This window comes from Chroicocephalus ridibundus, chromosome Z (genome assembly GCF_963924245.1).
Source record: "Chroicocephalus ridibundus chromosome Z, bChrRid1.1, whole genome shotgun sequence".
Classification (NCBI taxonomy): domain Eukaryota; kingdom Metazoa; phylum Chordata; class Aves; order Charadriiformes; family Laridae; genus Chroicocephalus; species Chroicocephalus ridibundus.
The window spans coordinates 72,475,129-72,494,697 of NC_086316.1; the positions used below are offsets into that span (position 1 = coordinate 72,475,129).

At 35.9% G+C, this 19,569-nt stretch overlaps 1 protein-coding gene across 2 annotated transcripts in view; it reads right to left on the minus strand.

Moving 5' to 3' along the window:
• Positions 1–19,569, minus strand: part of WDR70 (WD repeat domain 70) — a 138,554-nt gene that overhangs the window by 36,473 nt on the left and 82,512 nt on the right. For both annotated transcript variants that reach the window (XM_063320967.1, XM_063320966.1), the window contains exon 11: positions 2,219–2,318. In XM_063320967.1, the coding sequence (XP_063177037.1) occupies positions 2,219–2,318 (100 nt within the window). The remainder of the gene's footprint in view (positions 1–2,218; positions 2,319–19,569) is intronic.

Sequence of the window (19,569 nt, forward strand, 5' to 3'; positions counted from 1 at the left end):
CTCATATCCAACACAGAATCTACATCAGATGCAGGAGAGTCAATCAGGCTTTCAACGAAAGTCCCCATTCCCCAAACAACTATCCTCTCTTTGATCCTCAGCACTTGGCAGGTGTGTTAATCTATGAATGCTGGATCCACATCTGCTTTTGCTGGCACAGATCCAAAGCAATACTCATATTAAAGCACTAACCAAACAAGTCAAAATAAGGTATGAATCCTTATTCTTTAGCATAGCGCACACAGAACTGCTTTTTTTTTTTTTAAATACACTAGACAAAGGTAGCACTTTTATCCACACTGAAGGGCCAAATTTCTGTAGAGTCTTACATTCTGCAAACAATCAATCAACATTTTATATAGCTTAGAGCAGTGTGGTAGACAAAACATAAGTAAGTGAAAGTCTGTTTAACATGACACAAAATCTGGAGACAGATGAGGAAGCGCAGGCAACCAAAAGTGCCACGTACAATAAAACCAAGCAAAGGTCATTTATGTGATCTACATTCATAAATGTGAAACATAAGAGAATTTACATAAATGGAGGTTTCAAGACAGCACTACTGAATATTCGTCACGTAAGTATTAACCTTGTTTGCTGTTAACATTTAAGAGCATGCTGAGGTTTCTCTTTAGATCTTATAAAGTACGTGTGTGTGAATTTTTGGGGGGCAACACTGCTGGCAGACAGATGCAGCATTTCACTTAGTCCGGAACAGAAAGACAGATGGTTCGCCCACTTTCCAAGGAGGAGAAGGGTCTCACATAGTTACTGTTGGGTTCAGTAAGGACCAGCAAGGTTGAGAGTTTTTACCTCAACCACTTAGGACTCGTTCATGATGAGTACAGTGAGAGTAGAACTATGGATCCAGGAGCCTGAACAGCAATTAAGAAACACCCCAGGTGCCATTACCATGCCCTAGTAAGCTGTCAAGGACAAGACCACCATCATCCTACTCTGCAAGATGTGATCTGGGGAACATAATGTTTGGAATCTTAGAAATGTGGCAAGGCATACAAAGAAGTCAGAGAAGTAGCATCCAATAGCAGCTGCATATTGCTGTAAAAGCCACCGATGCCACTCTACTCATTGGTCCCACTCTACAGGGGGAGGACACAAAGCAATTGCAAGCTACAGCCCCTGCTTCAGAACTTTTGCCGTCTATGAATACCTCTATCCTGGTATTTTGTATATGTAATCTCATTCTGTCTACGTACCAAACTGACCAGATGTCCCGTACATATGTTAGGCACAGCGTTAGCCGACATTAACATATACTGCCTCTCCCTAGGCCTGTTTATTTGGCCTTGGGGCCATGCTAATGCATACACATAGCTTCTGGTTACAGCTGGTTTCCATCCAGACAGCACGGATTGTATGCCTGCACCTGCCTGCAAAATACTGCGTAGACAAATCTCTGCATGAAAAGCTGTCTTGGGCAGACACCATCTTATCTAATACATCTAATACTGGAATGAATGAGTCTTCAAATATAACTTTCTCTTCTCAAAACTTTTTCTGTTATCTAAGACTTTTATAAAAAAAAATTATCTGAAGTTCAAAACACAAGCATTTTTTTTCCTGTCCTGTAGACTTTTCATATTTTTTTTGCCATTCGAGCACATCTTGGCCACTCACTTCCAGCCGTCACCTCTTGATGTTTGTAATATAAATCAGATAAAAATTCCCATTAGACGAGAAAAGCACATTGCATAAGAAAGCTGCTTGAGGAATTAATAACTACAGAACAGAGATACTGTTATTGAAAGGCAGTCATCTTCCTGGAAATAACTAAATAATGAAACTGGTCTTGTTTTATTTTTAATTAAGGTAGTAATTTCCTTTTGGTGTATTATTAATGTATTTTTAAAAGTTTTTTTATGTATGTTATGTTATGTATGTATGTTAATGTATTATTAATAGACAAGAAGACACATCAGGAACTGTGCAATATAAACAGCAAAGTTCTCTTAAAATATTCCTTAACCATAAAATGGCAGGAAGACAGTATTGTATGGTGTATCAAAATAAAAGATGTAAATTGTGAAACATTTCAGGTTTAAATCACTAGTTGCTGGTTTCACTATCTTGCCTCCATCATAAAAAATTACATTCAACAATGATACAACTTAAATGGTTTGTTTACCAAACGATTTCACTTAGTAAAGTCAAAATTGTATTACATTCAACATATCAAAGGGTTCTTTCAATCACCTACCTCCGCGGCTGGCAAGGACGGTACCATCATAGGAAAATGTCAAGCATGAAGTGTCGGTGCCTGGAGCATGGGCTTGCCTGCAGTGGAACTTGGTGTGTACCTGTTTGTCAAACAAGTAAAACATTAGAAAATCTGCTTATTTCAAGACAGGACAAACACTTCTTTATAGCATTTTGTGTACTCTGCCGCTATTCCTAAATTTAAGCAGAACCCCCTGTATTTTTAGCAGGTACAGAAGCTAAATATTTCTGCAGCCTTTTAAAAATGTCATATGTGTTTCAGAAAAAGCTTTCGTAATAAGAGCTTGAATGCAAAATTTGACTTTTTCATAGGTTTAATTATACAGCCCACATTTACAAAGCATCAGCCCTCTTGGAAAACTCCCACTAGCCCAGAATAAAGGTAGTTACGCCTAGTTAGGATAAAAATACATTTTAAGACAGGTCTCAACACTCCCCTAAGCAGGCTTATAGTTACAAAAAATAGCAAAATACAATATACATACTTTGGGAAGGACTTCAATGAAATATTGGAAGAATTTACTTTTGCCAAATTTAATAATCCCTGCCAAAATTAATGGCTTATATAACAGAACAAAGCTCAGATATTCTGAGGTCTACGCTCCATTTAGGTGCAATAAAATTCAAGTTTGGGAATGATGTATATTTTAATTATTTCTACTTTGCTATATAATCCTAGAGAAAGGTAGTAATTACTTTCAATTTAACATTTTGTTCTTGTACTTCTGTTAAGTCAGTATTTAGTAAGATCACTAAAAGTTCTATTAAAAAGAGAGGAACCTCACCTAAATTTTAGCACTCTTCTAAAATCAAGCTTTCCTACTTCCGAACCAAAAACAAAGGTCTCAGCTAAGATGACAAGATGCCTTTTTCTATACAGGAAGGGAAAATGGAAGAAAAGGGAAAAGACAGAAACAGGGATGTAGGAATTTGAGACAGGTTGACTCCTTTTTTTAACACCTAAGAAATTACATTTCTCATTTGCCCTCTTTTCCTAACATAAAGCTAATTCATATAGTTGTAAAACAAAACATTCAAGAACTAAAGGTTGCCTGTGCAACTGTATCTTGGTTTCCCATCTGTAAGATGAGGATTAAAACATTCCCTTCCTCATAAAGAGGGGAAGAAAACAAATTAGTGACCCTGAAGTCCTTTATTTACCACAGCGATGAGCAAAACAGAAAAATACGCACAGAAGCATGTATTTTCAGAGGAGGGTTTAAACAGTATGCAATAAGTCAGATCTAGACTCACACCCTGAAAAGCAAGAGGACAAGAGAGCAGCTGCTTAGTGATTACTATCCAACCTGTACATTAAGAGAGAGACGGTTCTATAGAATAAAAAAGGAGGATGCGGTCACCAAATGCAAACACACAGCCCGAATTAAGGTTGCACAGGAATACTCAGTTACTGCTGTATCTTCTAATTTTTTACTATGCATGTTAGTAAGGCTCTTTTTATGGGCTGCTTTGTATGCTAAAGTCCCAAGCTAGTAAAGTAATTAATGCTGTTTACCCTTTCAAATATTTATGCTAAATTTGGTCCAAAAGCTAGAGAAGCTTTGCGTGATGACATTAATAATGATTGCAAGCTTATTTTGGTGTTCTGAGAGGAGTCACTTAAGTCGTTCCCTCCACAAATGACTCTTCAACAAACAAAGGAGGACTTCAAACACAAAGTAAATGCTTCTTACAGTATTTGGAGATAGAATGTAATAGCCGACATTAGGCTATAGTACTTGTTTTGAAATTACTGTCACTTTAAGCAAATTGTGCATATCCTGGAGAAACTCTATGAACAGATTGCAGTTTACAACTGTATGTCTTTGGTAGGGGTGTTTATAAATACTAAGAAACATATTTTATGCATCCAATTACATAAAATTTTCCAAGAATGTGGTAGCATATAAAGGATAAACTGTGAATTGTCTATCAGAAAATAAATTTTCTGTAATATTTGTTAAACATTAACAAGCAATTAAAATGATGTATTTTCTGTCTAAGAAATATCATGGACACTTGCAAAAACATCATAAATGGTTAATAATCACACCTAAAAAAAATGACAGAAAGAGTACAATATGGTATTTAGCTGTTTCAAATAAATTGGAAAAACTTTGTTTGGCCTCCACTTGTCTACTCAACACTCCCATCCCTCCCTGGCAATGTCACATTAACATACATGTATTAAATTAACAGTTTTTTCATTTTGCTGCACAACTTAATGCAAGGGTGGGTTTTCTTTTCCTTTCACTTCACAATCAATCTAAAATTCCTTTCATTTGTTTTGTTTTAGATACAAATTAAAATAAAGAAAAAGATTCGGGGTCCAACCAATGCCTTTTCGTTTATGTTTTACTAGTAAAAACCCAAACATTAGATAGACAGATAGACAGATAGATAGATAGAAAATCACAATGTTTCAGGAGTTTTGCTATTTTTCTATGGCCAAAGAATATTGGTTTTATTTAGCATGAATTTATGAATCCATTAATCAAATCTAAACTGCATCTTTCAGGTATTAAACAGCTCACCTTAAATGTGTCACCCACTATGGAGCCTTTGCAATGAAGTGTACCTATATTTTGACTAGTTCTTACCCTTTTTTAACTATCCCATAGAAAAAAAAAAAAAAAGCAACATACAGATATCCAAGACTCAGACATTATTTGATCCTTAATCACAAAAATTAAAACAACAGAACAAATTTATCCCAGCTCTATCCAACTTTGATGCCATAGGATTTCATGTAAAATGAGACTTGTCTGAAAGGGACAGTAAGACTGCATGACCAATTGTGTTTGTCTTTAAAAATAAATTTGCTCAGCTTACCAGTAAAAAGATTGTTTTCCTAACTTTGAGCTCTGCAAGTTTGCCCTCCATATATTATTCTGCAAAGGAATATAACCCTGAGTTGTAATACTAAATCAAATATTCTAAAATGATTGAAGGTTGCTCTAAAAATTATAGAAGGTTGAACACGAAGTTTTTACATATACTGGCAAACGTTTGTTGCAGTTCTCAAAGAAAATAATGTGTTTGGCCTCTGGCCTCCGAACGTTTTTAACAGATGTCTAATCTTGCTAACAAATCATTAGCAAAAAAAATTGTTATCAGAATGTTTCTTGCTGGAAAGACATGAAACAACAGAACTAATGTATACAATACAACAGTTTGATTCAGGAAGGGAAGAGAGAGAGCATTGAAACACTAGATAAAGATGAAAAGATAATTAGAGCAAAGTGTATCTGCATTTCTCCCTCATTACTCCTCTCCTTTTGTTGCAGAAGTACCTGCTTTTACAGAGTACTAGTCACGTGCCATACAAAACTAGACAAATTCATTAGTCCTTAAAATTTTTTAAAGGTTTAATTATTTCAGCAAATTCTGCAATAACACACTCCGTCTTTCGCAACTTGTTTGAAAGCATTCTAACAAATAACTCCAGCAATGTAAGCACTTTCTTACTAGCTTTGTATTAGCACGTATATTTTTGCTAAGCAATTACAGCTGACTGGACTTGCGTGCAACATGAAATGACAGGCAGAAAACATGAAGCATGTGTGAGAAAGGACGCAGTTGCATGTATCAAGAAAAATGAGGATAACGGACAAATGTCAAGGTTTGCAACATCACAGCAGTCCTCACAGCGAGGGTGAGAACCAGAAGATAAAAGGAAGCCAGAGAAAGGATTGCAAAGGAGGGATGGGGAGGTGGAGGGAAGGTACATGACTCGAGCGTCAGGTAGGAATGTCCTTCGTACAAAAGTCTGGGTTGACTGAAGAGAACCACTATGGGAAGTGAAGAAGTCAGTGGCCACATTAAGTGTTTATCACAAATGAATGACCTACAACAGAGCTGCACGGTTAGAGTTTTGCTTCACACAACTGCTCTCCTTCTCCAGAATCCTAAATAAAACATGTTCGAGGAAAAGCAGAAGATAAATGTAGTGAGTTTGTTCACCTCAGAAATCCAAGCCACGTCCATGAGAAAAACAACAATACGTTTAACTAACGAAATTTTTGAACTCGCACAATGTTTCTAGGATACAATATTTCACAGTAAGTGGACACTTTCCCAAGATTATAATGCTTCCTCCCCCCACCCTTTCTTCTTTTAATGAAACAACGAATGTCTAAGACAAGATGTTCTTCCTTCTTGTTCCTAACATCTTCAAGATTTTTTTAAAAGCAGAGGCAGTAAATTAAGTAAGGCCTTGGGGAAAGTGAGACCTACCAAGATTGCTATATCAATCTTTCCCTGTATTACAGACGCATAACAAAATTTTACTCATTTATTAGCGTGAACACAGTCAACCATGCAACCACAACCGTGCGTATAGCAAAAGAAACTCTATCCAATAATGAGTGTGCCACCAGCAATGTGCAATGTACTACAGTTTGCTCCAGCACAAGGAAGGTGTATTGGGAACAGGGATGCTCATGTCTAGAGATGACCCCCCTGCTCACTTACCAGCTGTTTCCCCTCTTTCACATCAAGGAATGTTTCCAATGATCCTTGACAGAGCTGGAAATCAGGATTTACGCTGGTTTCAAACGTGAGGCAGAAGGGCAAGACTAGCTGGGCAGAGATGCCAGACAGGCAAGCCCCAAGCCATGTATGGCTGTTTGAGATTTAAATGGGTGATTTCAACCTGAGTAAGATACTGTCAGCAAAATAAATTATCTGACACTGTCAATATTCAACATGAAAAATGGTAATTTTCAATAAACATAAAAGCCTTCCAAGATAACATATTATCATAGGCCAGTCTCAAAGTGACAAAGGCATGAGCTATAAAGCTGCAAGAAGAAAACAAACAAACAAACCAGAAACCTTCTTTTTAGTCATAACTGAACAAGGCTGTCTGGGTCTTTGTTGAAAGCGATCCCATCAGAGACAGCCAGCAATCTCAGAGCTGTGATCACAGCTGACAAGACAAGACAGGTTCCCAGGGCACAAGTTACACTCTCCAAATGGTCATTTCCCCATCCCCCCTTCGGCCATCTCCACTGAAGGAAGCATATTTGCATTGCTCTCAATTGTAGTCCAGAAAAAGACACGTAACTGTACTTTCTGGGTTTAGTATATCACTTACAAATTATCAGGTCTACATATGCCAGCTGAATTCAGGAATTTCCCAATTTTTTCCCTGACTAGGCAGTTGCAGACTATATCAGATGCTTTCCTTAAGTCTCTGTAAACATGATCCCTGGGCTTTCAATTTATGTGACAGCTCTTCAATACCACTTCCCGTGGTGTAGAAATGGATGCTGTTTCAGTAATGACCATACTGATGCAAAACAAGATTAACTTGTGAAATTTGAGGTTTTAGTGTTTACATGATTACACTGTTACACGATTTGCTCTTCTCTGTGATTTTCTAACTCTCTGACATCTACATGTATCATTAGCAGACCTGAAACACTCCTTCCTTTCTCTCAATCCTAATTAACCAATTATGAATACAGTAACCTAACTTTATTTGCCATAACCAGGACATCTGACTGGCAATTTAACTGTCCTGTGTGTGCATTATATTCTCCTCTGTTGCAACTAAGGCCTTTCACTGGGTGGAGGGATAATATTCTAGGGGAGGCAAGTCTTTGGGATTTCTTTATCTCTCACACTCAGCAGTGGTTTAATACCCTCCAATAATCTTTCACACTTATTTCATAGAGAAGTTTTCCTAGTTATTTGGAATTCTGAACAGATAAGAGACTTGGTTGGTTTTTGTTGGTGGTTTGGTTTTTTTTAAAATATTCTGCAGTTTTTCTTCAGTTACAGTATTGCGATGAAAAACATACATAACCAGAACAAAACACAGAAAAGATAACAGCTCTGTAACTATTTTTAAAGTTTATAAAAATCTTCAATCCCTTGGAATGAATCATGCATTGTATCATGTAACTACGAAAGAAAATAAAAACATAAGTGTGAAATGCTTAGTCGGAAAAGGTTGGTCTGTTTCAGAAAACAGCATTCTTCGAAGAGAAGCCATACAGCAGTGTAGCCAGTAAAAGTGAAAAATTATTTTGCATTTTGTTAATTGCAATTGACACAAAAAGTTGAGCTGACTGAAAAAAAATCATTTGCACAGAAGGCAATGAGGCACGGCAGATGATCCATTTGACTACATAACAAGGAAGCAAGCAGGCTGGCTTGCCTTAGAGATGCCTCTGAACCACTGCAGAGGGATGAGAAAGTCCTTCCTATCTGCCCATACTTCCTTCACCACTTAGAGAAGAATATCGCTGACTGCAGAAACAATTTCTTCTTCTTCAAGTTTATTTATCAAGAAAGATTTTAGGAAACCATTTTAGAAAGATGGCTTCTTAACAGCATTGCTAAATGTTTGCCTAATGGTTTGAAAATGAAACCCCAGCTGAATGTTTGGCTGCACTGTCAAACCTTGCATTTGAGAAAATAATCTATCTTGGCTACAAAAACAATAAATATTACTAATAAAAATAGCTTTTGGAAACTATTCAGTTGGCTTCCTTTGGGAATTTTTTACACCGCATGAGAAAAACATACAAGGATGCGAAAGAAATGTTCCTTTGTATCTTTTCGTAACTTATCTAACCCATCCCATGCTATCCTAGCAAATTTATGATTTTCCTCCTTTTTACTATCATAAATATGGCTTCTGTAAACCAAAAAAATCAACCACCCCTTCCTTTGTCTCTTTCAAAAATAAATTAATCACTCTTAGCCTTGCCCAGCTGTTGAAGGTTCCTTTGCCTTCCAGAAAATAATCAAATCTGATCCATGTTATTCTGTAAAAAATTCATTAAAAATTTAGTTAAGATATACTAGAACCCCACCGAAAGTCCACAGATTGCTTCAAACTCATCCATGCCAACACCAGGTTTTTCATATCAATTAAAAGTAGCTTTTTGCCTATTGGCAATAAACAAGTAAAAATATAAACAGGAAAAAAAAAAAGAAGCTACAAATATGTCTTTAAAAAGGAACTACCTCTAAATTATTTCCACCATAATTCAATATAATTGCTCATAATCTTTCAGTATTCAGTGCTACCAAAGCTTAAGACCCATGTTAGTGATCTTATACAGGGTGAATAAAGTGAAATATAACCAAAAACCACTCACAATTTAGCATAAAGCTGATATTTCTGGTTCAGTAACACTTGAGCCAAAAAACGTGTATCTTGCAATGAGTTATCAGAGGTGGCCATATAATAAATTTACTTACTTGTTGAAAAAAGGCAGCTAAAATGTGTGTGTTTCAACGAGACAGGTGCATTTCTCTAAGAAATTACAGTCACTCTCACTAAACTTTTTTGAAACATATAGTGAGCTATTATTTTCTTCTCAATTATTTTATTTTTATAATAAAAATGTACTGTAAACCGCTATGCTGTATTTTCTCTGCCTATTAATTAAACAAATATAAATTTTTTAAAACATGGATTTGGTTTTATTTATTCAGGTGGAAAGGCAAAGATGGAAGAATGCCTCAGCTAAAAGGGAAGTGGTATTTTGCCACAAGAAGTATTTCAGTGATAAAATGAGCATTCTGAACTCGGAGCCTCAGTGGTTTATAAATAAGATGGCTGAGATTATTAGCTCAGTATACTCAACACTGATTTTCAAGGACCATACATATTTGAAATAATTTTTTAAAAGCCTCTAGAAAAGAAAAAATGCCATCACCATTCAGCAAAGGAAGTTGAGAGAAGTTGTATTTGAGAAGTCATCTGGTCATTTATGGATGGTGGGGAATATGCGTTTTTTTAATAACCAAATACATGTTTCTATTAATCCACAAAACACAAAGTTGCTAAATGCCCTCTATTTCAGTTACCTTAACTCATAATTTTACATGATGAGATCAGCAACGTCAGGATAAGCCCCCAGAGTTATGGATAAGTAAAACGTAAAAGTAAGAAACTAGTTGAGAAAAAAAGAAAAAGGCAACTCAAGCAAACTTTATTTTCTTTTCAAGCAATATTCCTATCTCAGTTTCATGACTGATTACTTCTTTGAACTTGCTTTCTTCTCACAATAATTTTATATAATTGACTGGCTAAATAAGTAAATAACTCTACACGTTCATAAGCAAAAAATCAGCAAAGTGGAAAAAATTTTCAAAAATTGTTCTTTGCAAGTAGTTTATACCAACTGAACACAGTGTTCCACAGGGAAAAGAAATAAATTCCCACTTAGCTTCAGACTCTGTAAACCCAAAGTTACAGATTTTTACAAGTAAAATATAACAGTGTTAATCGCTGTTTCCATGCATATAATATACAGTTGTTGAAAGCTCTTTTGACAAAATGTGGTTTTGTATAAATACAACAAATTACAACTGAATACTGCATTTCATTTCATCTGGCATTTAGCTCAGAAACAACATACTGTCTTAAATAACTCTGGCAGTTCAGGTTTTGTGGTAGCATCAACTTCTGTCTAAAAAAGATCCCTTAAAATCTTCCATGATTAAAGATACTTTGTAAAATAAGTTAAATTTAAAACCAAGATTTCACTACTTCAGCAAGATGAGGGTCTGGTATACTTGGACTGGATTTCTGACACTCAATAGTGAAATCACTTGAAAATGAATGTTTCCATTTTAAAACACACTGTATATTTATCCATGTACACTGCACAACACCCTGTCATACCAAGTGCCCAGCTGGCCTACAGAGCAGCAACCAAGTACCTAAGCATTAGGTAGAGTGAAAAAAAACTTGTAATATCCTTTAGAAAAACATGGCTTGCTGTTCTACAGTGTGAGCTGGAGCGTGTCCAAAGAAGAGCAACAAAGCTGGTGAGGGGTCCAGAGCACAAGTCCTATGAGGAGCAGCTGAGGGAGCTGGGGTTGTTCAGTCTGGATAAAAGGAGGCTATCTGAAAGAGGGTTGTAAGACAGGTGGGGGTTGGTCTCTTCTTCCAAGAAACAAGTGCTAGGATGAGAGGAAACAGCCTCAAGTTGCACCAGGGGAGGTTTAAATTGTATATTAGGAAAGATTTCTTCACCGAAAGGGTTGTCAAGCATTGGAACAGGCTGACCAGGGAGGTGGTGGAGTGACCATCCCTGGAGGTATTTAAAAGATGTGCAGATGTGGCACTTAGGGACATGGTTTAGTGGTGAACCTGGCAGTGTTAACAGTTGGACTCAGTGATCTTAAAGGTCTTCTGCAACCTAACTGATGTTATGGTTCTGTGAGATTCCTGAATATATTTCATACATGGATTGCTTTTAAAATTAGTTTTCTTTTTTTAATAGATATTAAAAACAGATTAATGTTTAAATACGAGAGGATAGAATTCCTTCGTTTGGAATTAGTGTCCTTAAATCAAAGAATCCCTTCTGTCTCATTTAATATAAATAATAATCTGATTATTAAAGCTATGGTAACGTAAAAATGTCCCAGTCAATACCCAAGACTCCCTCAAATGGGCTGCAGTATCTCCATACCAATTTGTCCCTGAGAAATACAGAATCATTACAGAATTTTTTGTTCTGCAATTAGCCTTCTCCTGTTGCTTCAGTACCCTCTTTTCTTTTCCTATTTCCATTTTTTTTTATGATGCTCTGTAGTACACCTCTTGACCCCAATTCTCTTTCACCACTAACATTTGTAAAATTCTTCTCCATCCAACAAAAAGATTCCTTCCATTTTGTCGTCCTAGCATTCCAGTTTCATTTCAGCATATTTCACACTCATGCCTGGCAACTTCTGGTTTCTCCTCCATCAGCAGTGGCATCTTCAGAGCAGAGGAGATACATAAATTGCTGCTGTGAAAGCCATATCTCAGAAATCTCATTTGCATCTCCACTTTTCACCAAATAGCTCCATGTTTCTTTCTCTCTCTCTCTCTCCATTACTCTTTTTCACACTTTGTCCTTTTCATCCAATACTGCCTTCTCCTCCTTCTTCATTCCTTGTCAATCCCACTTAAATTCCTTCCTGAGTCTCAACAGATTTATCCCTGACAAATCCAACAATCTACTCCATCCTCATTCTCATCAGCCCTGGAAAAAAGTGCCTATTTTCTACTCCCTTTCTTCATTGTTTTATGAGGTCCACTATCTCCTGTACACCTCCTACATGTTGACTCCTTTCTTCACTATTCTCTCTGGCGCGTGATTCTCTCTCTTTCTCTCAGTTTCACTGGTTATTCACCATTACTCAGTCCCCTTGGTCACTGAATTTGTCACTCTACAATGTATTTTTAAAAACCATATTCACAACCATGACTACCAATATTTTCACGCCATTAAACTACTTTCCAAGAAAAGGTACATCATTCTCTGTCTGCTGAACATCTTAGTTCATCTTGACATCACTTTGTGAATGTTTAACTGGCAACTTGAATTCAACATGATGAAAGCAGTTCATGATTTTCTTACCTGGATCTCCTCAATCTTCCTGGAAGATCTAGCCTCTTTTAACCATCCACCATAAGAAAAAAGTTGTTACATGCATCATGCCAGTATAACTACCTTTTATTATTATTACTTTGACCTCTTTTTGCCCTGTTTGTTTCCTTGATAATGGTCTTTCACTTTTCATTGTTGCCTCATTTTGTCTTCTTTAACAGCTGTATTTTGCCAATGACTTCAATATATATTCTTCCAATAATAGCAATTACAGATCCTTCACTTAATCCTTAAGCACATCTGTTTTTCTCACATAAAAAAAAACAAAGTCAAAACCAATAAAACCACCACTCTCTTTTCCATAATACATATGGACATACAGTAAACTATCATTTAAAAATGACCAAAATAGGGAGACAAGTAGCAACTGAGTTTGCACACTGCCTTGCTTTCTTTTGTTGGTATAAACCTCTTACCAACTTGACGCCAAAGGATTCATTCTCTGACATAATCACATTTCTTTCAGGATAATAATCAAAACTGAAGTTTGTTTTACGCAAGTAGGGACACAGCAGCACACATTAGTGCAGCCCTGCCTTGCTCTCCTACATGAATGCAATAGCCAAGAAACAACGGTGACCTGTCTGGAGTACAGAAAACATTCCTACACCCCTGACAACTCCTACCCAGTTTGGCACCACGCTTTCACACATCAAATAACCAAATCAACCAGGCATTTGCACATTTGTGACAAGTGACAAGCCACTGCCTGGCAAAGCAATGCTTTCTGCTGACTAAAACAGGTGTCCCTACTTCTGAAAAAATCACTCAGGCTCTTGAAGGTGGTCTTGAATACAAGCCAGTCCTCCCGTTACAAGGGCAGGGACACACTACCTGTACTAGCTGTGCTTTTGCAAGCCCTGGTGAAACAGCCTCTATAAAGATCTAAGCACCATACTCTGGACCTCAACAAGATGCAGTTTGCTTACACGTCTTGGTCTCAACAGGACCACAGACCGACATACTGGTGTGGGCAACGGAACAGACAAAGAAGCTAGGATACAGTGCCCTTTACATGCTCTTACCAGGGTATGCGTTGATCACAGCAGCTACATTCATCGGAGCATGTGTCCATACGAAACATGTTCCGTGATTATACAATGAATTGGATTTTTGCAGAGTATTTCACTCTTTGTATGTGAACTAGCACAGTACTTTCTAATTTGGCCATCCTATCCCAACCTTAATAAAATACATTACACCGAAAATTTATTATATATTAAATTTTAACTCTGATTACAGGCGGCTAATTTGAGCACAATAGAATCACAAGCCAAATCTGGAAGTGATGCATATACATTGTAAAAAGTTAAACAGAAACCATAAATGCATTTATTTAAAACCCTGCACTTTGTTTAATCTGAATGAAAATTACATATGTTGAATTATCTGAGAGTACCTTGTTAACTAGAGATTAGAATGGTTATTCATACACAGAAATTCTATTAAAACTAGAATTTCATTACAAGTCTGTAGGCATACTTAGACACACAGAGAAACACTGTATATGTATTTATGCATAATGTGTGAAATATATAGGTAGTCATATCCAACTCCAAATCTAGTTCTCTATCTCATGAGAAATTTAGAACTTGGTTCGAGGAAGGCAGCTGTTCCACGGACGTATCTGATTTCAGTCTGTGTAGTATCACAGCAGTCATACATTAAATAAAACACAGCTGGACAATGCTCTACCTATTTCACCACCCTCTCTGCTAAGTGTTTAGCACTAACATCTGTTGAAAACAAACTTTAGGAAATAGGGACATCATGAAAAAAACCCTTTATTTTAAAATATTTTGCACTGGAAGAAATGTTACTGATTCATAAATAAAGCCTCGCATACATACAATTAGGTTTTAATTGAGACTTACACCTGGAGTTGAAAGAAACTTCTTCACTGAAGGCTCTTACAGAAAATATACTATTATTACAAATACTTTTCATTTCGTATGATTGGTTTAGTTCCGTACTTGTGGTGTAGAGACAGTGTAGTTGAGCAGTTTATCTACTCATAGATAATCATGGACACAAAAATAACTTCTTTAGTTTATAACCTTATTATGAATTTGCTACCAATGCTATGCAAACTTCTTTTAATTAAAGTTAACTAGACTTACGAGATGTTAATTAAAAACTGAGGGCAGTCTCTAGTATGTTGCAGCCAACTATTTAAGCACATTTAAAACTGTATCCTCACAGATGTGCACCTTTTAGCGGATGTAGCCACGAAACAATCATTCTCTACGTAGAAACAGTTTGTTCTTTATCAGACTTCCTCTGTGTCAAGTGTATGTAACCTAATGTTACATACAAAAGCTACGCTTCACTATAATTTATCTTCTTTTTTTTTCATTTTTCAATTTCTAAGAGATTCATGGAGAATATTTTTGTAACAAAAAAGTGAGTATATTTCCTAATGTTGTGAAACTGAGTACATTTCAAAATACATCACTATCATTCAACTGAAAAAAAAAAATTAAATACTGTCTCTCTTTGGTAAGTTTATTTTTTCTAAATTAAACAGTTATGAAAAAGGTGACACACAAGCACCGCACAACATTAAGCTAGTTGTTTCCTAGATCAGTATCCATTTTCTGCTAGTGGTCACTGACACAGGAATACATGAAACTCCAACAACTCTTAAATGAGAAGAATTTGTTACCCATCTTCTACATTAGACCTCTAGAAAAGTCAGAAATCTGCTAATATTTAAAATGAGAGCAGGAAAAAATAAGAAGTAAAAGATAAGTTTACTCTACTATAGTAACGAGAAGAATTGAGGAAGGAAATATAAAATACATTTCAAAAGTTTAAAAATTCCAAATTATTATTTTAGAGATTTTTGTACCATCTGAAATGACCATCTCATTTAAAAAAAAACCACTACCCTACCCAGCTAGCTCTTGGTACACTATTTACTAAAATTTACTTCACATTATTCTTTATGAATACTCCAGAATAGAAAGCTTTCTAAATGTTATGAATTGATGAGAAAAGTGAAGCCTGTAAGAGATATATCCAAATATGAAGCTGGAAGGGGGCGAAGGGCCCATAAATTTACCCAAAAATACAGCAAGCATATGCAGACAGAAAGTACCTAATCTTCACTCAATAAGTTCCACAGATCAGAAGTCATTATTTCCTACCTTTTTTGTTCTTAAATAAATACACTTGATCAAGCTGTAAAAGCTTTCCTTTCATATTTTAATATATTGGAGTTCTAGGCTTCTCTAATAAAACAAACTCAATGACCAAGAGTTGTACAGAAACACACTTTTCATTGCTTTTATGAAATTCAGGGTATAAACCTGCTGTTCATCTCCTCACTAGCTTCAAGAAATACTGACATACTATGAACCACAGCGAGAAACATTTGGACACAAACTAGCTTCCCAATACACACATCAAGCACAAAACTCTTTTTGTAATATACAAGCCTTATCAGGCTCCAGACCAATGAAGTGTTCAGCTTGCTTGAGCACTGCATACGCTGCAGTATCTAAATGTCATTTTTCTGATAACCCAGACAACTCTGGAACTCACTTCTTGTTAGAACAAATGTGGCATCTGTACGTTTAACTTTTTCCCTCTGCATAAAAGGAAAATTTTCTCTAAAATAACAAAGCCAGCTGAAGAAGACTCTTCTATTTCTGTTTCATTAATTTTCATCATTTTATCTTTCTATCTCTGTAACATTATTCATCCTACATTAATATTAATAACACTACAATATTAATAAAGCCAATAATGTTGCAATAATGCCTACTCTTTTCTTCTCAAATTGTCATTTTAAAATTATTTCTGTGAGCTCTGCTGTTCTTTTTCTAAATACTAAATCAAAGAAGATATATAATCCTTGTGGGATAAGCCTTTTTCCGCTAACCATACATGAATCCAAAGTAAAATCCTTTATCCTATTTTCATTGGGGTGTGACAGACTTCAAGATTTAGAATTGCCTTTCATCACTATATTAGATAGCGCAAACATTTAGATAGTTCTTAACTATAAACTGTTTATTACATAAGAGAGAAATGCACTTAGAAATACAGCAGGGTACATTTTATCTTAGCATATGATTGTCAGATTCTTTACTGCAGCTAGCTTCAGGGTGTAGATAGTGATGTACTGGTTAAACCAGACGTATACAAAAAGGAATAATATATGAATCTGTTAATATTTGCTGCTGGCAAGCTTGTGTGTGATTTCCAGTTTCTAGAGCAGAGGTCTGGCACATACACATACGGAATGAAAGGGTGGGATATTATGGATATGGAAAACTTACCTTAAGTTTGAAAGGGGAATATAGTATATTTGGATATCTTTCATCTTGTATTTACACAAGAAATTTCCAGATGTAGCCAGACTGCCCTCTTCAAAGCATGAAGCATGTTACATACTTGGGGGTAATTGGAAGATTTGCCTGCTGTTTAGCTGTAGTAGTGATAGTCAGCAAATTCAAGTACAGTCATTGTAAATTGTTTCTATTAAATATTGATGTTTCACTGGAATAATTTTAATTCTGTGAAGATGTCAATATAAACCCCAAATTCTATATAAGCAAAACCAAAACAAAATATCCAAATTGACAAGTGAATATTTGATGGTCGAAATAATGAATAAAATCTAGCTGGTTGGAAAGAGCATAACCCTGGAACGCTGTAATAGACCAGATGCTAAAGACACACTATGATTTTTGCGTGGTAGAAACTGTGTCTAAAAAGGCATATGCACACTATTAAAGTTTTCTGGTGGACAGACATAAGACATACCTTTCAAGAATTTATTACTGAGAGCTCTGTCTTTTGCATGTCAGCATATGAAAAAAGCATCCTGTAACTGTGCAAAGATCCAACAGTCTCATCTTCCCAAAGCATGGGTATAAATCCCCTCAAAGGACCTTCCAATTAACGGAGAAAATATTTAGAGCAAGTCTCAGATCTTACTACTAGTTTTCATTACTCTGTCTTGGCAGCATCAGCTGTAAAATCCATCAAGAACAGCAAAATAAAGTTTACCAAAAAATTTCCAAATAAGATCTGGGCTTGGATTACCGTTCCAAAACAAAAGGGTCACCCTATTTGGGCAGTGGGGTGGGGGAAGAAGTATCTTACATGATCTTTTTGCATTATCTAAATCTATGCACTTAGTTGTACAGTATTTCTTCAAAATGGCTTCAATATTTGTAAAACTTCTAATCTCTGAAAACTCTTACCTTAAAACTTCATACTGCACACTCCAAAACTAAAGCTTACAAAAATCCTTTCATAAATATAGAAATGTACTTATCTTACATCTATTAATCATGCAATTATTTGGAAAATACTTCTAACATGAGTATTTGTAATTAAAATGTACAGAGCTTAGATCTGCTTAACTTCAGGGCATACTGCAACACCCCACTTTTCCTCCCCTTATATTCTAAGGGTAGGGTGGCTTAAGGGCACGTGGAAAAATGGTTATTGGGATTACCACTTGATCACACCACTTCTGGGGATATTCATGTGGGCAGCATAGTAGTATAGTTTTGGATTTCAGTATTACTGTGCATTTTAAGTTCTGTAAAATCACTTTGAGCTTTAGCTAAGTAATTTAAAACTGATCAAAATACATAAATTATTCTAGCAATTTAAAAATCAAAGTAAGGTTTTAAAATGAAAACACTAGCAGGGTAACAGTTCAGCAATACTGTAGTAGATGCTCACTTTTGAGCAGGAAATAGCTTAAGAATGGAGCTAAACATACCACTAGATCTTTTATGAAACGAGATAGTAAAAAAATACAAGTTAATGACTAGCTATAAAAATCTTTCCCTGAGCACTGAATCAATTTGTGTTTAATGAGAATTAAATTGTGTTGAGAATCATAAAACTTTGCATCTTTCCTGTTCAGATTTACACTACATAAAAAGTTAAACCTATTACAGATATATCTGTCAAAGTTAATTCTTTACTACTTGCAGTGCAGCCATTAGCTAGCTAAAACCTTATAAAAGTTACTCAAGGTTTCTAAACAGAACCAATTTAATATAGCTAGAAAAAAAAACAGACAAGATTTTGGGTGTACAGGCTGTTTTCTTAAAGGTGTTTTTTTAAAAGACATCACCACTCCTTACAAACTCTGCCTCCCCAACATCCTTATCAATATTTTTGTACCACAGCTGTAATGATATACAATAAATAGAAACATGATTCAGGCTGCCATATACAAAGAAGATATTTATGCAGTCCTGGGCTGAACGCACCCAGGAAGAGCTGGAGGGAAAATTCACATAACAGGTAGCCTCATCAGGTGGGCTAAAAGACTAAGAAAGGCTAACTACAAAGTTTAGCTTTCTCACCCTAATAAATCCTATTTGTAATCAAAGAAAAACATCTTGATCGTTTCCTGTTAAGTGTGGAAAATTAGGGTAGCTTTTTTGTTCATTAAAGAGATTTTTATCAATTTTAATTCACAATACATTTTTAACCTACCCACCATGTATGAGAACAGTTTTTACAAAAATGACTTCAGTCTTTCCTTATCTCTATGAGTGAGATACTCCCACTTCTACACAGGAAAACTGGGCACAAAGGGGTTTACTGATTGCAAGACACACTTTGTTCTTGATACCAAAGACTGGCCCCACAGATCAGCTTGTCCAGCAACAGGTATTACTGGTCTTACAAAAAGCTCTGAGTGGGCAAAATGAGGAATTTGAACCTATTTGAACTGCAGGTCTGCCTGCCCTGCGGGAGGCAGGAACTGCAGGAACTGCAGGAACTGCACTGCCCTGTGAATCAGTAATTTTCAAGATCCTGTCTTATTTTGACCACTAACACTCTCTAACTCTCCATATATGCCATACACTTCTCCACGTCTCAGAACATTTAAATTGAGAGAGTACTAATGTGTTATGATCGACTATTTCACACTATT